This window comes from Chiloscyllium plagiosum, chromosome 30 (assembly GCF_004010195.1).
Source record: "Chiloscyllium plagiosum isolate BGI_BamShark_2017 chromosome 30, ASM401019v2, whole genome shotgun sequence".
NCBI lineage: Eukaryota > Metazoa > Chordata > Chondrichthyes > Orectolobiformes > Hemiscylliidae > Chiloscyllium > Chiloscyllium plagiosum.
In genome coordinates, this window is record NC_057739.1 from 23,466,730 (window position 1) to 23,486,637 (window position 19,908).

General features: G+C 41.1%; 1 protein-coding gene across 4 annotated transcripts in view; it reads right to left on the minus strand.

Annotated features, from left to right (window-relative positions):
- Positions 1-19,908, minus strand: part of LOC122564813 (prostaglandin G/H synthase 1-like) — a 104,607-nt gene that overhangs the window by 25,754 nt on the left and 58,945 nt on the right. For 3 of the 4 annotated variants that reach the window (XM_043720099.1, XM_043720098.1, XM_043720101.1), the window contains 3 exons: positions 13,736-13,912; positions 12,096-12,239; positions 11,039-11,220 (listed from right to left, as the gene is read on the minus strand). In XM_043720099.1, the coding sequence (XP_043576034.1) occupies positions 11,039-11,220; positions 12,096-12,239; positions 13,736-13,912 (503 nt within the window). The remainder of the gene's footprint in view (positions 1-11,038; positions 11,221-12,095; positions 12,240-13,735; positions 13,913-19,908) is intronic. The other variant, XM_043720100.1, reaches the window with a different exon arrangement.

The window sequence follows — 19,908 nt, forward strand, 5'->3', positions numbered from 1 at the left end:
GTTACGAGTTGAAAGTGAGAGGGGAGAAGTTTAGGGGAGATATGCATGGCAAGTTCTTCACACAGAGGGTGTTGGTTGCCTGGAATGCGTTGCCAGCGGAGGTTGTAGGGGCAGGATCAATAGCATCATTTAAGATGTATCTAGACAGATACATGAATGGGCAGGGAACAAAGGGATACAGACCCTTAGGAAATAGATGGCAGATTTAGATAGAGGATCTGGATTGGCACAGGCTTGGAGGGCCAAAGGACTGTAATTTTCTTTGTTCTTTGAGATCAATATTATTGTTAGATTACAATCGCTGGAACCCCAGTCTAGTGCGAGAATTAGCTGCCATTGCAGTACAAAGTCTAAAAGGTCAGAAGCTTTCAAGATCAAGGGATTAGTCAGGGAAATAAATACAGTTCCCTTTATGACTGAGTCGAGACAGCTCTATTGCCTGCCTAGTACCAGGGTTCAGGATGCAGAGTGTCATTACTTAAAGTCACGGCCTTTCATCCTGAAAATCATGACTTTAAGTAAAACAAGTTTAAGTGAAGCAATGGTTTCCCATTGGAGTCAATGTTAATACCACAGTTAGGTTCCTGAGGATAACCTTGCCAGGAAAACCATGCATGTGCTGCTCTGTGCACTCTTAGTTCAACATAGAACATAGAACAGTGTTGCACAGGCCCTTCAGCCCATGATGTTGTGCTGATCAATTATCTTAATCTAAGATCAACCTAACCTACACACCCCTCAATTTACTGCCGACCACGTGCTTGTCCAGCAGTTGCTTAAATGTCCCTAATCTCTCTGACTCTACGATCACCCTGGCAGATAGTATTTCACATTCCACGCACCCACCACTCTGCGTAAAGAATCTACCTCTGACATCTCCCCTATACCTTTCTACAACCACTTTAAAATGATGAGCCCTCGTGACAGCAATTTCTGCCCATCTACTCTAAATATGCGTCTCATTACCTTGTGCACCTCTATCAAGTCACCTCTTTTCCTTCTCTCCAGTGTGAAAAGCCCTAGCACACTCAACTTCTCTTCATAAGACAAGTGTCATTAGTACCAGATGTTTGGAGGGAGGCGAATGTTGTTCCTTTGTTCAAAAAATGGAATAGGGAAATCCCTGGGAAATACAGACCAGTCACTCTTACATCTGTGGTTAGTGAGGCACTGGAAAGGAGTCTGAGGGATAGAATTTATGACTAAGTTTGATTAACGATAGTCAGCACAGCTTTGTGGGGGGGCAGGTCATGCCTCACAAGCCTTACTGAGTTCTTTGAGGATGTGATGATACAAGTTGACCAAGGTTGAGCAGTGGATGTGGTGTATATGGATTTCAGTAAGGCATTTGAGAAGGTTCCCATGGTAGGCTCATTCAGAAAGTTAGGAGGTATGGGACATAGAGTAATTTGGCTGTCTGAATACAGAATTGGCTTGCCGAAAGATGACAGCAAGTGGTCGTGGATGGAAAGTATTCCACCTGGAGGTCAGTGGCCAGTGACACTTGTCTGGTACTAATGACAATCTAGGCAGCATCCTGGTAAATCTCCTCTGCACCCTTTCTAAAGCATCTACATCCTTCCTATAATGACGCGACCTGAACTGGACACAATACTCAAAGTGTGGTCTAACCAGGACTGCAGCAAAACCTCGCAGTTCTTAACTTCAATTCCAGTTAATGACAGTCAAAACACTAAAGCCTTCTTAACAACCCTATCAACTTGGGTGGCACCTTTGAGGGATCTACGTACATGGACCCCAAGCTCCCTCTGTTCCTCCACATTGCCAAGAATCCTGTCTTTAACCATGTATTCAGCATTCAAATTCGACCTTCCAAAATAAATCACTTCACATTTATCCAGGTTGAACTCCATCCGCCACTTCTCAGCCCAGCTCTACATCCTGTCAATGTCTTGTTGTAGCCTGCAACAGCGCTCGATACTAGCTACAACATGACTGACCTTTGTGTCATTGGCAAACTTACTAACCCACCCTTTCGCTTCTTCATCCAAGTCATTTATAAAATCTACAAAAAGCAAAGGCCCAAGAATAGATACCTGCGGGATACCACTGGCTACTGACCTCCAGGTGGAATACTTTCCATCCACGGCCACTTGCTGTCTTCTTTCGGCCAGCCAATTCTGTATCCAGAGAGCCCAATTTCCCTGTATCCCGTACCTCCTTTCTGAATGAGCCTGCCGTGGGAACTATATCAAATGCTTTACTGAAATCCGTATATACCACATCCACTACTCAATCTTTGTCAACTTGTATCATCACATCCTCAAAGAACTCAGTAAGGCCTGCCCCTCACAAAGCCATACTGACTATCTTTAATCAAACTTAGTCATAAATCATGTCTCTCAGAATCCTTTCCAGTGCTTCATTAACCACAGATGTAAGACTGACTGGTCTGTATTTCCCAGGGATTTCCTTATTCCATTTCTTGAACAGAGGAACAACATTCGCCTCCCTCCAAACATCTGGTACTAATGCCACTAGTTATAGATTTTCCTGCAAGACAAAACATCTTCTCCAAATCCCTCTGTCAAGACCTTTGAGGAGCTTATATGCTTCAATCAAGTGACCTCAGCCTTCGAAACTCCAGCAGATATAGACCTAGCTTATCCAATGTTTCCTCAGATGACAATCTCTGTTTGCAGGTGTTATTGAGTAAATCTTCTCTGAACTGATTCCAACACATTTACACTTCTTCCTTCAATAAGCTGACTAGCACTGTGCATAATCCTCCAGAAACAATCAAGCTAGTGCCTTGTATAAGGTCCCTACATTTGTATCCAATCCCCTTTACAATAATTGGTACCATTGCATTATTTTTCTTATCCACTTGCTGTAACTGCATGCTAACCTTTTGTGATTTATGCAGTAGAATACTCAGATCCCTCTGCTCCTTAGAATCCTGCAATCTCTCACCATTTAGACAATGCTTTTTGTCATCCTTCCTGTCAAAATGGACAATCTCAAATTTTGCCATATTATACTACATTTGTCACATCTTTGCCCACACAATTAACCTAGCCATACATTTGCTGTAACCTCTTTGTGAAATAGTTTTCAAAACAAAGACAAGGCAAGCTTCAGTAAAGAAAATAGGTGTCTTGCGTGCAGTACAGTACAGAAATTTACAGTACAGTACAGAGTACAACATAAATAAAGAGGAACTGGCGTACTGTCCTTAAATGCTAAAAGTTATTTAGTGCCATATAAAAAGTTACTTCATAAAATAAGAGTTCAGGGTGTAGAATACTAGTATAGGTAGAGGACTAGTTAACCGCAGGGAGTAGCTACAAATGGGTCATTTTTGTATTGGCAGAAGTGTACCATAGGGATCAATATTGGTGCCTCAATTATTTGCAATTTATATTAGTGACTTGGATAAAAGTACCAGACACGTTAGTTGCTAACTCAGCTGATGACACAGAAATGGACAGCAAAGAAGGTTGTTAAGGGGACAGAAAAGGATATAGAAGTGAGCAAAAATTTGACAAATGGGTATAATATGAACAATTGTGAACTTGTCCACTTTAGCAGGAAGAATAAGAAAAGCAGCAGTTATTTAAATAATCAAGAGAGGGTGCAGATTTTTGTAGAATAAGGAGATCTGGGTGTCCTGCTACATGAATCACAAAACATTAACATACAGCAAGTGATTAAGAAAGGAAAGAGAACATTGCTGTTTATTGCAATGGGACTGGAATGTGACAGTAAGGATGTTTTGCTACAGTTGTACAAAACATTGGTGTGGACACATCTGGAGTGCTAGTGCTGTTTTTATTTGCTTACTTAAGAAAGGATGTTAAAGTGTTAGAGGCACTTGAGAGAAGATTCCCTTGACTGATAGCTGCGATGGGGAGGGGAGGGTGTGGTTGTGATTACCTGATTAGGAAATGTTGGACAGCCTGGGACTCGTTTTCATTAAGCTTTTGAACAATAAGATGTGACCTTATTGAAATATAGAGATCCTGGGAAGACTTGACACACTGGGATGCTGAAATAATACTTTCCCCTTATAGGACAGACTAGACTAGAGAACACAGTTTCAAAATCAACAGTTTCCCATTTAAGATTGAGATGAAGAGGATATTTTTCTCCCAGAGGATTGCAGATCTGAAGAACTCTTTTCTCCAGAGTGGGGTGGAATTGGGGTCATTGAATAATTTTAAGGCTAAGGTAGATAGATATTTGACTAACAACAGAGTCACTAGTTATCAGGGGTTGGAACTGAGGATACAATCAGATTAGCCATAATCCTACTGAATGGCAGAATGATCTACTCTTGCTCCCAATTCACATAATCTTTTGTAAAATCAAAACTCCAGTTCCTGCTGATTTCAGAAAGCATTAAAATGCACCTTAGCATGCCTATAATAAAGGGACTAGAACAAATACCAACTTAGAACTATCTGCTGCCATTAGCCAGAAGCCAAGGGCAGAATTAGATGTGGTTGTAATATCCCTGTGATTTGCACATAGAAGCAATTGTGCTGCAATGGATTTGATGGGGTTGCAGATCTTCTGTTGTTGTCATTGTGTCCCCATCCATCTCACACCATAAACAACAAGAAATAGCACTGCAATATAAATGAGGTATTCTTGTAATCATGATTATCTCTTAAAGTTTTCAATGACTCCTAGCCAATTGAAATAATCATTTCTCATCAATTTCATTAAGGAAAATAGTATAATGTTGGGAAATCATACATCTTGTGGACGTTATATCCAAGTTTTGAATTCAACATTAACTATTGTACTTTGTATGGTTTTAAATGTTAGTAAGATAATCAAATGTCATAGTATGAGATATGTGACAAATCTGTTCCTTTAACAAGGTTAGACTGTCCTTGGTGTTTTTCAGAGATGTTGTAAATGACACAGGTTCTGACAAGTCTGACGTTGGATGGATTTTAGGGCCCATTTGTTTACAGATAACAGACACTGCCTCATGCAGATGGCTTTCAAGCTTTGGAAAAAAAACTTGTATAATGAAAGAGGTGTGGCCAATTCTAGCAGCTCAGCCATTCTTTGGTTTGATTTTTAATGCAACAGTGGCTGTGTGAAGAAAGACTGTTGGACTCTCTCTCTGACTTCTCTCCTGTAAGAACTTGTGTTTCATTCTCCCTTTTGAGCCAAGGGTTGTTTATGAGAATTGTTGGAAGTATTTTGGAACAGCATCATTAAGTTGTTAAAAACAAAACAAAATGTCACTATGATTTGGTGGTGGGTAATTCTTTCAGTTGTGAGTTGATTGACCCAATCAAGCCGTCTGTTGGGTTTTTGGGTAGGATAAGTTATTCAATACAGGCATTTCTGTTCTTTGTGTTTCATTCAGTAATCTTGTGAATAAATTCTGTTTTGTTTAAAACTAAGTAGTATGACCAGCTGATTCTCTCCTGGAATATTCACTGTACACTTGCTTAAAACAAATGCAAAGTTAGGGTCTGGGCTACCTTCATGAAATGTTTTGAGGGGTCTGGCCCGGTCCATAACATATGTGATTTCAGTTGTACACATTTTCATTTTCAAAAGCAAATATAAAAACAAAAAAAGCCAGATATTTCCTGCTGGGTTTTTTTTGAACTCAAATGAATACAAATGAACCTGAGAACAATTAGTTTCCAAAAGAGTTTGTGAATACAAAGCAATTAGACAATGTAACTTTAACCATAAAGCAATTAGACAATGTAACTTTAACCATATTCTTGTCTTATAGCAGTGGAATAATAGAAGATGCCTAAATGAATGCGTTTGCATGTTTCAAACCGCGTGTTCTTTAATTTGCCAAGTGCAGTGCCAAAAAGGACGAGTGAGTATTTTAAGAATAACAGAAATGAATGTTAAATATGTATGATGAATAAACCAAACTGGATGAGGTCAGAATGCTTGCATTACATGGTACAAACATACTCTAGAATTTTCCAGTTTCACTGAATCTCTAAATGGTTAAAGAAAGCAGTTTCACACAAACGTGAAACACTGCACAAAAGGCAAGAAATGGTCAAGGTTTTATTTTTGGCCTGGGTTGATCTTAAGTGCTGCTAGCTATTGTTTGTGTTTTCACAGTTATTTAGTGAAATGGTGCATGTGATTAGTTTGCAAAAAACTGTCTCAACAAGCCTTCTAAATGACAAAGCCGTCCCCAAAGATTCTATTTTTATCATGTAAAATATCCTCAGTGCATGACAGTGAACAGCCCTGGGGACAATTGTATTTTTCTCTCAAACCTTGCTTGCTAAACTTCAAATTGTCAATTCAACCCTTGGTTATACTAGGATTGTTTGTAATAAAACCTGGTGATTTTTAAAGAGGAATCAGTTGCATGTAAACTTCTAATTGGCTGCACGGGTGATTACTGGTGGTGGTGGTTAATAGTTAAAAACAAAAACAAGTCACTATGATTTGGTGGTGGGAAATTCTTTCAGTTGTGAGTGATAACACTTCTGAATAAAAGTAAAAGAGGAATCAGCCTGTAATGGGCTCTGCCTGTAAATACTCAACTGGCCACGAGGATGATTGACTTAAAGTCATTGATCATACAGCATGGAAGCAAACCATTCAGCCCAACTTGTTCATGCTGACCAGATTTCCTAAACTGAATTAGTCCCCTTTCCCTGCCTTTGGCCTATATCCTTCTGAATCTTTCCCATCCATATGCCTATCCAGATATCTTTTAAATGTTGTAATTGTACACACTTCTATCACTTCCTCTGGTAACTTGTTGCATATATGCACCAACCTTTGTGTGAAAACGTTGGCCCTCAGGTCCCTTTTAAACATTTCCCTATCACCTAAAACCCATGTCCTCTAGTTTTAGACTCCCTTATCCTGGGAAAAGACCTTGGCTGTTCACCTTATCTCTGCCCCTCATGATTTTATAAAACTCTATAAAGTCACCCCTCAACCTCCTATGCAACAGGGCAAAAAGTCTCAGCCTATCTCCTTAGAACTCAAACCTTCCAGGTTCGTTAATATCCTTGTAAATCCTCTTTGCACTCTTTCCAGTTTAATAACATCTTTCCTATAGCAGACTGACCAAAATTATACGCAGTACTCCAAATGTGGTCATACCAATGTCTTGTACAGTCATAACATGACACCCCAACTCCTGTACTCAACACACGATAAAGAGAAGTGTCTCAAACACCTTCTTCATCATCCTGTCTACCCGTTATGCCACTTTCAAGGAACTATGTACCTGAACCCCTAGGCTTATTAGTTCGATAACATTCCCCAGGGCCCTACCATTAACTGTGAAAGTCCTGCCCTGGTTTGTCTTACCAAACTACAACACTTTGCATTTATCTGAATTAAAGTCCCTCTACCATTCCTTGGCCCAGTGGCCCAGTTGATAAAGATCGAGTTGTACTCTTAAATAAGCTTCTTCACTGTGCACTATATCACCAATTTTGGTGTCATCTGCAAAGAAAAGTCACAGCGATTTGGTGATGGGAAAAAATCGATCAGTTCTGTGTCAGAACACTTCTGGATATTATTTTAAAAAAAGGGGAATAAAAAAGGGAAATCAGCATGCCTGGGTGTTCTTGGAGAGGAAACATGCAAAGTCCACCAACAGTCTTACTGCCTTGAGATGGAGGTGGGCTTGCAGGGGGTGGAGTGCTTTATCTCCCTATCCAACTCCATTTTAATTTAGCTCCCTCCCTCGTCCTCTACCCACCTCTCCCTCACCTTGGATGGCTTGTATGTAAATGAATCAACTGGAACATACGGCTGATTTAATGGTGGTGGTTAATAGATGAAAAAAGTACCATGGGTGATTTGGTAATGGGTTAAAGAAGAGTTCAGTTGCGGGTAAGAGCACTTTTGGAGATAAAGAAATAAAAAAAGAAATCAGTTGTCTTCACTGGGCATTGCATTTAATTTGATTAATTGGCAACATGGGTGATTATTGGTGGTTGATAATAGATGAAAAATAGCATGGGTGATTTAGTGATGGGAGAAAAGACGTTCAGTTGGGTGTGGTAACTTCCAGATTTATCTAAAAAAAGGGAATAACAGAGTTCTTGTGTCCCTACTTCTGGGCTAGAAGTCCTGGGTTTGATTCAACCTTCCCCTGATGTGTATAATAACATGTCTGATCTGGTTGAATAGAAAATATCTAAAAGACAACTATGAGGCTACTGGTGCAGTAGTAGTGTCCCTACCTCTGACCCAGGAGGTATGGGTTCAAGTCCCAGCAGAACATAATAATATCACTGAATGGCTAATTTTAAAAAAAATCAAGAGGAATAGGAGAGTTATAGTCATGACATTCATCTAGGTTGAAAGGCCAAATAAAGAGAAAAGGAATTAGAAAACAAATGAACATAAAGTTATGATTCTGGTGAAGGCCAGTAAGTGCCTAAATATCCACAGTAAATTTCCACTCACTGTTCCCATCAGGTGAGAAGTGGAGGTCCCCATTCATTTGATGGCATCAAAGCAGGGCCTGACATATTTCAGAAAGAATAAAATTCCAGCTATAAATCAAGATGGTTTCTGGGGTTCGGTTATTTGAGACACAGAGATGAGATTTTCCAGTTTGCAAATTAGTCAGGATTTGTTTTAGGTGTCAAGTAAGTTGTACTCTATTAAATAAGTAAGGGGTTCTTACTAAAGAGATAAGAAGAAAGGCTAACGAGTCATTTTCTGTATGGGAATGCTCAGTTGTGTTTTCGAGGACTCAAGTGATTGACAGATTGCAATTGGTCATTTGGTCTGAAGTACACATTGAAGACGTCTTGTCTCGTGCTCAATTTTGAATCTTTCTTGAATTATCAATTGTCTTTTGTAAAGACACACTGCTTGAATTTTTGCTCTTGTGTTGGGAACACAGTGCCAGGAAAATCTTTGACTCTACCAGCCTGATTCTTGAAAACCTGCCCTGGATGTTCCAATTTTCATTTCAGGCCAGGAGGGGCTGACATGGGGATGGTGCATATGAGAGGTGCTATTGTGAGTTGTTGGAGCTTTCCCGACAAAGCATTCATAGGCAGTCACAGGGGCTGCTGGCTGTGGAGGTGAGCTGTATGAAAACCCATGTTCTGGCACTTTGTCCCTGTCATTAAAATAGAAAAAAACAAATGGCAGGCCTGCAGCCCTTATCTCTCTTGCCCTCTCGCATAGTCCCATGCCATCTCATACCACCACATGCATTCCTACCCAAAGTCTATTGCTCCTCACACCCCATGCTAATCTATGCCCCTCTATCCATTTTCTTTGGCTCCTGTATCTTCCATGCTATCTTATGTCCCTCCATCCCATTCTCGACTCTTTAGCCTCCATGTATACCAACATAAAGCCAACTCACATCATTCCATGATCTCACATACCAAACTTTACCCTTACACCCTCAATGCCAACTCATTATGTATCTAACGCGGGGAGACCTGAGAAGCCTTGCTGAAATTAAATAAAGTTCTTAATTTTTTTGTGAATTGACTATTTTAAAAAATGTCATTAATAAAAATCAATTCATTACATTGAACATTCTTTAATCACTTATAGAACAAGCTTTGTTCTCATAGGTACACTTCAAAAGACTTTATCAGCACTTTGTGCTGTTCATCGACCTGTGAACTGAAGGCACCCATTATAATAATGAAAGGCTGTTAAAATCCTATAGAGATTGCCCTCAGGCTTATGCCAACAGACAGAGTAAAACGGTAGGCACTGATCTTTTTCAACCCTCTGGTCAATTTTTCAAAATATGTAAATTGCATGACATGAAATCTTGGTAGTTCCTGAACAACTCCTGACAGAGACAATCTAGAATGGGAGGTCATAGTTTTAGTCCAACGGATGGCAGATTTAAAATAAAATAGAGATGAGGAGGAATGATTTCTCTCATAGGGTTGTGATTCTGTGGAATTCAATACTCCTGTGTGCAGTGGACATCAGGGCACTAAATACATTTAAAGAGGAGACAGACAGATTTTTAATTAGTAATGGGTTAAAGGTTTATGAGGAGTGGGCAGGAAAGTGGAGTTGAAGTCAGCCATGATCGTATAAAATGATGGAGCAGGATTGAGGGGCTGAATTCCCCACTCCTTCTCCTGGTCCTTATGTTCTGATGTAGATCTCTTGTCACCTCAATTAAAGATTCCCTCATAGCTTTCTACTCAGTACCATTGAAAGCTCATATCAGTTTCAATGAGTCATTCACATTTTATGCACATTAATGTATATTATTAACAATCCCAAAAAGCATTGGGCCTCTCCTAAGGGACATTTGACTTCTCCTAAAGGGGATCTGACCTCTACTAAAGGTGCTCCACTCACGTATCCAGAATTATACCTTACCTTTCCAAAGAACTCTGGTATGGATCTTTTCCTGATAGATCTAAAAAGTACACATTGTGCTTTGGACTTCCCACTAACAAAAATTGTATCCGACTATCCAAAATACAATTTGGCCCTGCTCTCCAGCTGTGAAAATGGTGGGGACCGGAATCAGGGCAGGAGGTCTGGATTCATCCTTCGAGGCAGGGGGTCTCGTCTGCTTTTGCAGAAATCCTGGCCCCAAGCAGGATGTTTTATGTTAACTGGCTCAATTTAACATGTTTCCTTGTAATATGCTGCACATTGGAAAAAGCAATAAAAATACAAACATACACATTAACAGTGGGGTGAGACATTCAATCTCCTCGCTCTGTTCTGTCATTTGACGATATCATGGTGGCAGGGAGATGCCAGAATGAGGCCTGAGCTCCCTTTCCCTACTCACCCTCTATCTCATTTGACTCCCTTGTTAGTTTTAGTCAAGAATGTATTGAACTCAACCTCAAAAATTTAAATGACCCTGCCCTCATGCTGTCTGGAACAGAGAATTCCATAGACTTATGACACAGAGAAAAAGAAATTCTCTTCATTCCAGTCTTGAATGAGAGAAACTTTATTTTTAACCATATGGACACCAGGCATTAAGAAAACCTGTAAAAATCTGTAAAAGTTCTCGAAATGGATGTTCACAATGTAAACTGGACCTTAAGCATATTAAAACCTTAGCAATACCTCTACTCACCCCATGGCCAAGGGCTTTTGTAAACCCTGGACCTTTATTGAAATCCGTCCGAAAGAACTGGTGAGTAAAGTGCTGAGCAAAGAAAGCAAACATCAAGTTTGTACCCTGAGGATCTGGAATGAACTGTCTCCTCAACAGAAACTCCTCGGCCAAGAATTTTACATCAGGTAATTCCTTGTAACCTATGAAGTTGCAAAGTTAGTTATTCATATAGATATAACAAACTATCCATTACTCTCTATTACATGCACCAGTATAGAATCTCCCTGTAGTCATCTACAAGATTTTCACGGAACATAGCACAGGAACATCAAAACGATCAGTCCTTCAATGACAACACAAACCAAAAACATGAAACGTACTAGCATCATTAGCAACCGTAAAACAAACAAAACCAATGCATCACCTCCACAGGAAGGCAAGTGTGAAACATTATTTATTGTAGAAAATTATAATAATTTTTAGTGTGGTTAAAGCACTCTCACTCTGGGCTGCATTTTAAGCCCCTTTGTTAATCTGTCACGTTGCAATCAGCAATGTTTTTCACAAACGGCTTTATCTGCTTCATGTTGGAAATGCATCATCTTCAGAAGTCACAGCCGTATTGTGGAATTCCTAAACTGATTATGACAATTCAGCTCACACCACATTATGAAGATGTAATGGAGATCACTGTCCAAGCCTCCCATAATGTCGCTCTTCAGTCTGTTACTAGATGCTACATTAAAAAAAAGCCTGTTCTTCTAGCTTATCCACACCCTCCATAGGACATTGCTGAATGTCTGCCCAGAATTTCTCCCAGTGAAATGAGACTTTCCAACACCTAATTGTCACTGGATGTGGAAAGAGCGTGTGCTGGGATTGTCAGACTCTCCTATTTTATCATTTCCTGTATCTCTCAGAAGAAATGTTGAGGCTCTCCTTATCTTCATAGGACAGATCAAATTAATTTCATATAATTCAATGACACAAGCCATTTATTCAGGATGAATGGTCCCATGTTTATTTAATAGAACGAAGATTAAGTAAGTGAAATAGCTTTGACTACTGTTCTTACCTTTAGTTCCAGTTGGGGTTGGGCAGTCCTTTGGTACAGGTGGAAGCAATCGAGTAAAATAAGTTACGTTGGAATAGCCCTCCCAGGAAAGGTAATCATAGTCAGAGTTGTAGGTAGGAGGGCTAGGGATCAAGTTTGAACGTGCTGTGAGAAGAAAGTATATTGTTTTGAGTTATTTTGATAAAGGATAGTTGACATATTAAGTTTATTTTATCGGTTGATTTAGGTAGTCGCAAAGGAAATTAATCATTTTGTATTCAGTTGTAGTGGAGAATTTGTTGTCCAGTTGACTAAATTAGTTATTGCTGACATAATTTCCTTAACATTATCATTTTGTTTCTTCACAAATATTAATCTTTTTTCAGGTTTTCTCATTTTATTTGGGGTCATCACATACAGGCTGATCACCCTTTCCCATCTCCTCCCAAAAGTCCCCCATTCACCTTCCAATCCTGCTGTGCTTAAGTCTCTCATCACCATATCTTCCCATCCAGTCTTAGACCTTTCCCTTCTTCTTTCTCTCCAGGGTGGTCACATTTCCATATTTTTCCATTTGAGCGAAATGACTCTGCGTAAGCCAACTTTATTTAGATCCGAACAAAGTTTCCTCCAGACTTGTTCTCCTCCTGGAAATGTGGTGGAGTGGGGTTTCTGAGCACAAGTCTGCTGTATACCTGCCTCCATTTGAAATCCCAGTGTCAGAGGGAGTGACATTTCCCATGTTGCTGGTGCACCTCCTTTCATGGATGGTGGGAATTGCACTGCAGCCTGGTGCCATACTGCTCGCAGGGCAGAAGTCACTTTCACTTTGGAACACTTGGGGCCCCTCATTCTAAATGGACACGGTCCTGGCAAATTAGTATTTCTACATTGTGCAGCCACACTTGGTGACAACTGAAGCAGTACTGGTCAGACTGGATGGCTGATGGTGTCTGTGTTGGACAGGGACAAATGTAATGAACACCTAGTTTCTCCTCTTGTATACTTTAGCTGCACAAAAGTAAAAGGAGATGGAACACACAAATAACTGGTCTCGCCCAAAATTTCCAACTGATTACACTGCTACTGGAAAACCCTACCTTGGGATGAGGGACTTAAGGTCCACTGAACTTTCCTGCATCACAATGTTCTGAACAATGTAATGACTTGTGAAAATTATTCATTTCCTGATAGCTTTTAACAAAAAATATAAATAATAAATTACTGAAAATGAAAACAAAGTTCAGTTGCAGCTGATATGGAAATTAAGTAAGTGAATGAACAAATAACCCAATATAGTAAGGCTATGATAATTCAAAACGCAACAGGCAAAGAGCTAACACACTTTAAATAACTGTTATGGTGGGATTTGAGTAACAAATGAACTCTCCAAATGCTTTCACCACCTCTGTCTATACTTGCATTGAAAAGTTGCCAGTCCGTATTTCAGGCTTATTCTATAAATTACAGCATTGGTGTTGACTGGGAAATGTTGCAACACAAAGGGATTCGGAGGGATCCTCTTGCACAAATCACATAAACCTAGCATCCACGTTCAGTGGGTAACATGGAAGGCAAATGGTAAATTGGCTTTTATTTCAAAGGGTATGGAATATAAAAAATGGGGAGGCGTTGCTAAAAGTAAACAAGTCAGACCATACCTGGAGAACTGTGAGCAGTGTTGATCACCATATCTAAGAAAATCTTGGAGGTAGTCCAGAGAAGGTTCACTAGGTTGATTCCAGCAATGGAGAGATTGTTTTGTGAGGAGAGGTTGAGTAGGGTGCACCTGCACTCATTGAAATTAAGAAGATTCGGAGGTGGATTTATTGAAACATCTAGGGTAAATGCAGAAAGTTTGTTTGCTCTTGTAGGACAGTCCAGTACCAGAGGGCATAACCTCAGAATAAGGTGTCACATATTTAAGACAGAGCTGAGACAGAATTTCTTCTCTCAGAGGATAGTGAATTTCTAAAATTCTTTATTGCAGAGGTTCATGAAGATTGAGTCATTAAATAGGCTGAGACAGCATTTTTCTTATTCAGTAAGAGAATCAAGGATTATAGAGAAAAGGCAGGAAAGTGGGGTTGAAGATTATCAGTTCAGAATGATCTCACTAAATGATAGAGCAGATTCGATGGGCAGAATAGCCTACTAGATATAGAATCCCTACTGTGTGGAAACAGGCCCTTCAACCCAACAAGTCTATACCGACTTTTCAAACAGTAACGCACCCAGACCCATTCCCCAACACTATTACTCTACATTTCCCATGACTAATGCACCTAACGTACACAACCCTGAAAACTATAGGCAATTTAGCATGGTCAATTCACCTAACCTGCACATCTTTGGATTGTGGGAGGAAACTAGAGCACCTGGAGGAAACTCACACAGACATGGGGAGAATGTGCAAACTCCACACAGACCGATAGCCATCCAAGGCTGCAATCAAACCCAGGTCCCTGGCGCTGTGAGGTAGCTAACCACTGAGCCACCATGCCTCCCACTACTGCTCCTCCACCTTACGGTCTTATATCATCATTCTTTCACTGGATCTAAATCCTGGAAATCCTTTCCAAACAGCACTATGGGTGTACCTACCAAAAGGAGAGCAGTGGTTCAAGAAAGTGGCTCACCATCATCTCAAGGGGCAATGAGAGGCTGGTATTAAATGCTGACCAAACCAGCAGTGCCCACATCCCATTAAAAGTATTTTTTAAAAACTAATGCAAAAGAAAAATCTATCAACTTCTATGACAGTAGCTAGTTGTGTATGAGAGATATGAGGAATGGAACAGTTCAGTCATTAGGAGGCACTGGAGTTAAATCTTCTCATCACTTAGCAGGGCTGTCTATGGTTCAAAAGAAGGACCCTACCGATATCCCGAGTGTTTGCCACTTGCAATTTAAAATTGCAGGGTAAAAACAAGGACTGCAGATGCTGGAAACCAGAGTCTAGATTAGAGTGGTGCTGGAAAAGCACAGCAGGTCAGGCAGCATCCCAGGAGCAGGAAAATCGACGTTTCGGGCAAAAGTTCTTCATCAGGAATACAGGCAGGGTGCCTACAGAGTGGAGAGATAAATGAGAGGGGTGGGGGTGGGGAGAAAGTAGCATAGAGTACAATAGGTGAGTAGGGGTGGGGATGGAGGTGATAGGTCAGGGAGGAGGGTGGAGTGGATAGGTGGAAAGAAGATAGGCAGGTAGGACAGGTCATGGGGACGGTGCTGAGCTGGAAGGTTGGAGCTGGGGTGAGGCGGGGGAAGGGGAAATGAGGAAACTGGGTGCAATCCACATTGATGAGTGGTGCTGGTGTAACTATGGAAGATGGACTGTTCTACGTAGCCAACAAAGAGACAGGCATAGCTGGGGCCCATACGGGTGCCCATGGCTACCCAACTGCAGTTGACCAGAAGCAAGTGGGATAGACCCCTGCTCCAGTTTGGTTGCTTGGTCCCCAGTAGCGCATTGAGGGGGTGAGGGGAGTGGATGGTGGGAGGGAGTCAAAATTCCTGCATTATGTCAGCTGTATGTTTCTAAATCCACTTGCAGTTAAGTACAGTGGATGTCCAAACAGACTTAGGAGTTCAGATGTACAGATCCTTAAAATGAAATGATCAGGGGCATAAAATAATCAAGAAAGCCAAAAGAATGCTGGCCTTTATACCTAGAAGGCTGGACTACAAGGAAACAGGCATTATACTGCATTTATACAATATTGGTTAGACCCCACTTAGGGTACTGTGAGTAGATCTGGGCATCCTACCTTAGGAAGGATATATTGGCCTTGGAGGAGGTACAATGTAGGTTTACAAGTTTGAGACCTGGATTTCGGGGTTAACTTTGAGAGCAGATTACACAAATTAGGTCTGTTTTCTCCAGAATTTAGAAGGTTAAGGGGTGATCTGATCAAAGTCTTCAAATATTAACAGAAAACACAGGGTAGGTAAAGATAAACTATTTCCCCTGGTTGGGGATTCTAAACATTAGGACCAGACTGTTCAGGGGAGATGTTAGGAAGCACTTCCGGACAAAAAGGGTGGTAAAGGTTTAGAACTCTCTTCAATAAATGATAGTCGATGCTAGATCAGTTGTTAATTTTAAATTTCAGATAGATACATTTTTGTTAAGCAAATGTATTAAGGGATATGAGTCAAAGACAGATATGTGAAGTTAGGCCAAAGAACAGCCAGTATCTCACTGACTGGCAAAACAGGCTCGATGGGCTGAATGGCCTACTCCTGTTCCCAGGTTTGTATGGTCTTTTGTTAGATGTTGCTCATTTGAACATGGTCTTCTGAAAGCTGGAGTTACTATACCTCCTTGAAGCTCAGCAAGTTTCCCATGCATTACCCAAGCTGATATAATCCTTCACTTATAACCATACCCCAAGACAATAAGAGAGCTCCTTTCGTTACTGTTTTCAGATTTGTTCCCTCAGATTTTCACACATCAGAAGGAGCTCATGCCTGGAATTCTCCCAGGCAATAAAATTGTGTGTTTAATCAATGAATTTGCTCATGCTTCTACCTCAGAAGGTTCAATTTCCTTTTCAATTTCAGGGTAAGTGATAATATTAATCTGCTTCAGGCTAGTATCAGGGCGTAGGATGAGCTGAGTTGCCCTTCAAGAGGGTCGGATTGGACATATTGGGCCAAATAGCCATTTTCTATGCTTTAATCATTCTGAGGTCATGGATTCAAACTGATGACTTCAGTGCATGGTCTAGGCACTTGATTGCTATGCTGAGGGAATGCAGTATTGTTGGAGATCTGGGCTGGAGTTTTAAGGTGGGGCTATGAACCAGCTGCCAGTGTGACTTCCCATCCAGAGCCGCAACAGTGTCAGTTTTGAAGGTTACAAGACCTCGCCAAGCAAGGCATGGTTTAGTGCCCTATTTATGGTACAGAGAACCTGAACTGCGGGCTTGGTGCCTGACGCAAAGGCAGGTAGTAGCCATGATGGAGCCTGCTGCTGCCTTGCCAGGGAAGACAGGCGGCTCTTCAGAGAGTTTGTCATGTTCATTGAAAGGAAACAGCTCCTGTAGCTAACACAGTGATCTTATGTAGGACACAGCTCAGTGACTCTCATGCACAGAAATGTCCCGGTGCAGAAAACAAACCTTCAGAAGTTTCCGCATCAAAACTAACATGCTGTGGACTAACATGCACCAGACTGTTTAGGCTTGCTAGAATTTGTTTAGAAAATTATCGCCCCGAGCACTCTATGAATTTAACGAGCTGCTCATTAGTGTTGAGCCGATTCTCTGTTCCCTCACACTGCCATCATTTTGAGAATGGTGGAATGTTTCAGTAGCATCAGGGATGAGCACCAGATCCAACTATCTAGTCCTGACCTTTGTTGGTATTTCAAAATCCAGCTCACTGATGTTCAAATAAGACTTTTACTCAAGTTCCTGCATGCTTGCTTTGGGTGGATTCATTCCCCTTTTTTTAAAGAAAGTCTCGAGAAGGAGATGTCCCAAGATAACCTTTATCATGACAGAATCAACGAAAGCAGATCAAGTCACAATGCCTCTCATTGCTGCATACACATCACCACTGTGCTCAAGTTAACTAACTAACTGCAGCTGCAATTCATTGCATGTAAAGCACTATTGGACATCCTGAGGATGTAAAAAGCACAACATAAATGCAACTTTTTTCTAAGGTAGCGGTACCTACATGTACTCACCCAAGTCTGAATTTTTGTTGGGTATTTTCCTACAGCGTTGCAGACTGCAGTAGAATGGTGATGACATTGCTCTCATTAACAGTTTCATATGAAATTACTTCTCATTGTTGGCTTCATACAATAGTTTCCAGCAATTGCCTAGTGGTTGCTGTAATGTAGCAACCCCCAAATGGTCATCAGACCCATTGACAACAAGGAGAGTTAATGGAAATTAATTATTTCTAATCAGTAACTTTGAATATTTAGTTTGAGATGGACTGCTGTACTGGCTCTGTGTTTTTCTTACATTTAAGTATAACTTTATTTCATCAGGCTGAAGGAGCTGGAAACCAAACATTATATTAATTTTGATGTGGAGGTGTCGATGTTGGACTGGGGTGGACAAAGTTAAAAAGCACACAACATCAGGTTTATTTGGAAGCACTGGCTTTCGGAGCACTTCATCAGGTAGCTAGTGGGGCAGGATTATAGGACACAAAATTTGTAGTAAAAGATCTGTGTCATACAACTGATGCGATATATTGAACAAACCTCGATTGTTGTTAAATCATTAATCACTTAGAATAGGTTGCAGGTTTTGATTCATTAATGAATTCTATTCAACTAGTGATTCTAACAGAAATACTTAATTGGCTGTAGGAGATATCCAATAGTTGTGAAAATTGTTAGCTTAGTTCAAATCTTCCTTCCCGATGTGAATTCAACATTAAAAGCATTGAACTAGCCAATTCCTCACATCTCTCTTGTATTATTGAGCTCAGCAATTCTTCATAACGTGTGTCATCAACAGTGGTTGACTTCTCATCAAATTCAATCTAACTCTTTTTTTAAATCAGTGTTCTCGGATTAGAATTACTGATTACAAAACAGACTGAATATCAATCTACAAATCCTTTCAACACACCTCAATGGCACTTAGAATTCTTATAGTGTGTAAGCAGATTATTCGGCCCATGCAGTTCACACCACCATTTCAAAGGGCATCCCACCCAGACTCAACCCCTACTCTATTTGCCAAGAGGTGTGAGGGAGGAGGGAAGGATTTCTGGGAAGGTGAGTCTAACTGTTTAAAACCCTTACTTCAGGCATCGAGGCCTCCATTTGCTGAGAGGTGCGAGGGAGGAGTGAAGGGATTCTGGGAAGTCATATATTTGTGTGATTGCGTTACCCGAAACACTACTCGGGTCGTGCCTCCCACCCATTCTCCTCCTTTAACCAAAAACAAAAGGTTCTGTGCACCAGATTAGTAAGGTAACGAGTTTTTTTTTATTCCTTATTTTTCACCAGTCTCTTTGGGAATTTAGAATAGTGGGAATGGAGGTTAGGGCAGCCGAATGTTCCTCCTGCAGAATGTGGGAGGTAAGGGTCACCGCTAATGTCCCTGCTGACTACATCTGCGGGAAGTGCACCCAACTCCAGCTCCTTGAAAACTGCGTTAGGAAACTGGAGCTAGAGCTGGATGAACTTTGGATCTTTCGGGAGGCAGAGGGGGTTATTGAGAGGAGTTACAGGGAGGTAGTCACTCCTCAGGTACAAGAAAAAGGCAGATGGGTTATGGTCAGGGGATGGAAAGGGAACCGGCAGGCAGTGCAGGGATTCCCTGTGACCATTCCCCTCAACAAGAAGTATACCATTTTGGATACTGTTGGCAGGGACGACTTACCAGGGGAAAGCAGTGGATCACAGGGCTCTGGCACAGAGTCTGTCCCTGCTACTCAGAATGGAAAGGGGAAGAGGAGCAGAACAGTAGTCATTGGGGACTCCATAGTTAGGGGGACAGATAGGAGGTTCTGTGGGGAACGAGAGAGACTCACGGTTGGTGTGTTGCCTCCCAGGTGCCAGAGTTTGTGATGTCTCTGATCGTGTTTTTGGGATCCTTAAGGGGGAGAGGGAGCAGCCCCAAGTCGTGGTCCACATAGGCACCAACGACATAGGTAAGAAGAGAGATGGGGATTTAAGGCAGAAATTCAGGGAGCTAGGATGGAAGCTTAGAGCTAGGACGAACAGAGTTGTTGTCTCTGGTTTGTTGCCCGTGCCATGTACTAGTGAGGCAAGGAATAGGGAGAGAGAGGAGTAAAACATGTGGCTACAGGGATGGTGCAGGAGGGAGGGTTTTGGATTCTTGGATAATTGGGGCTC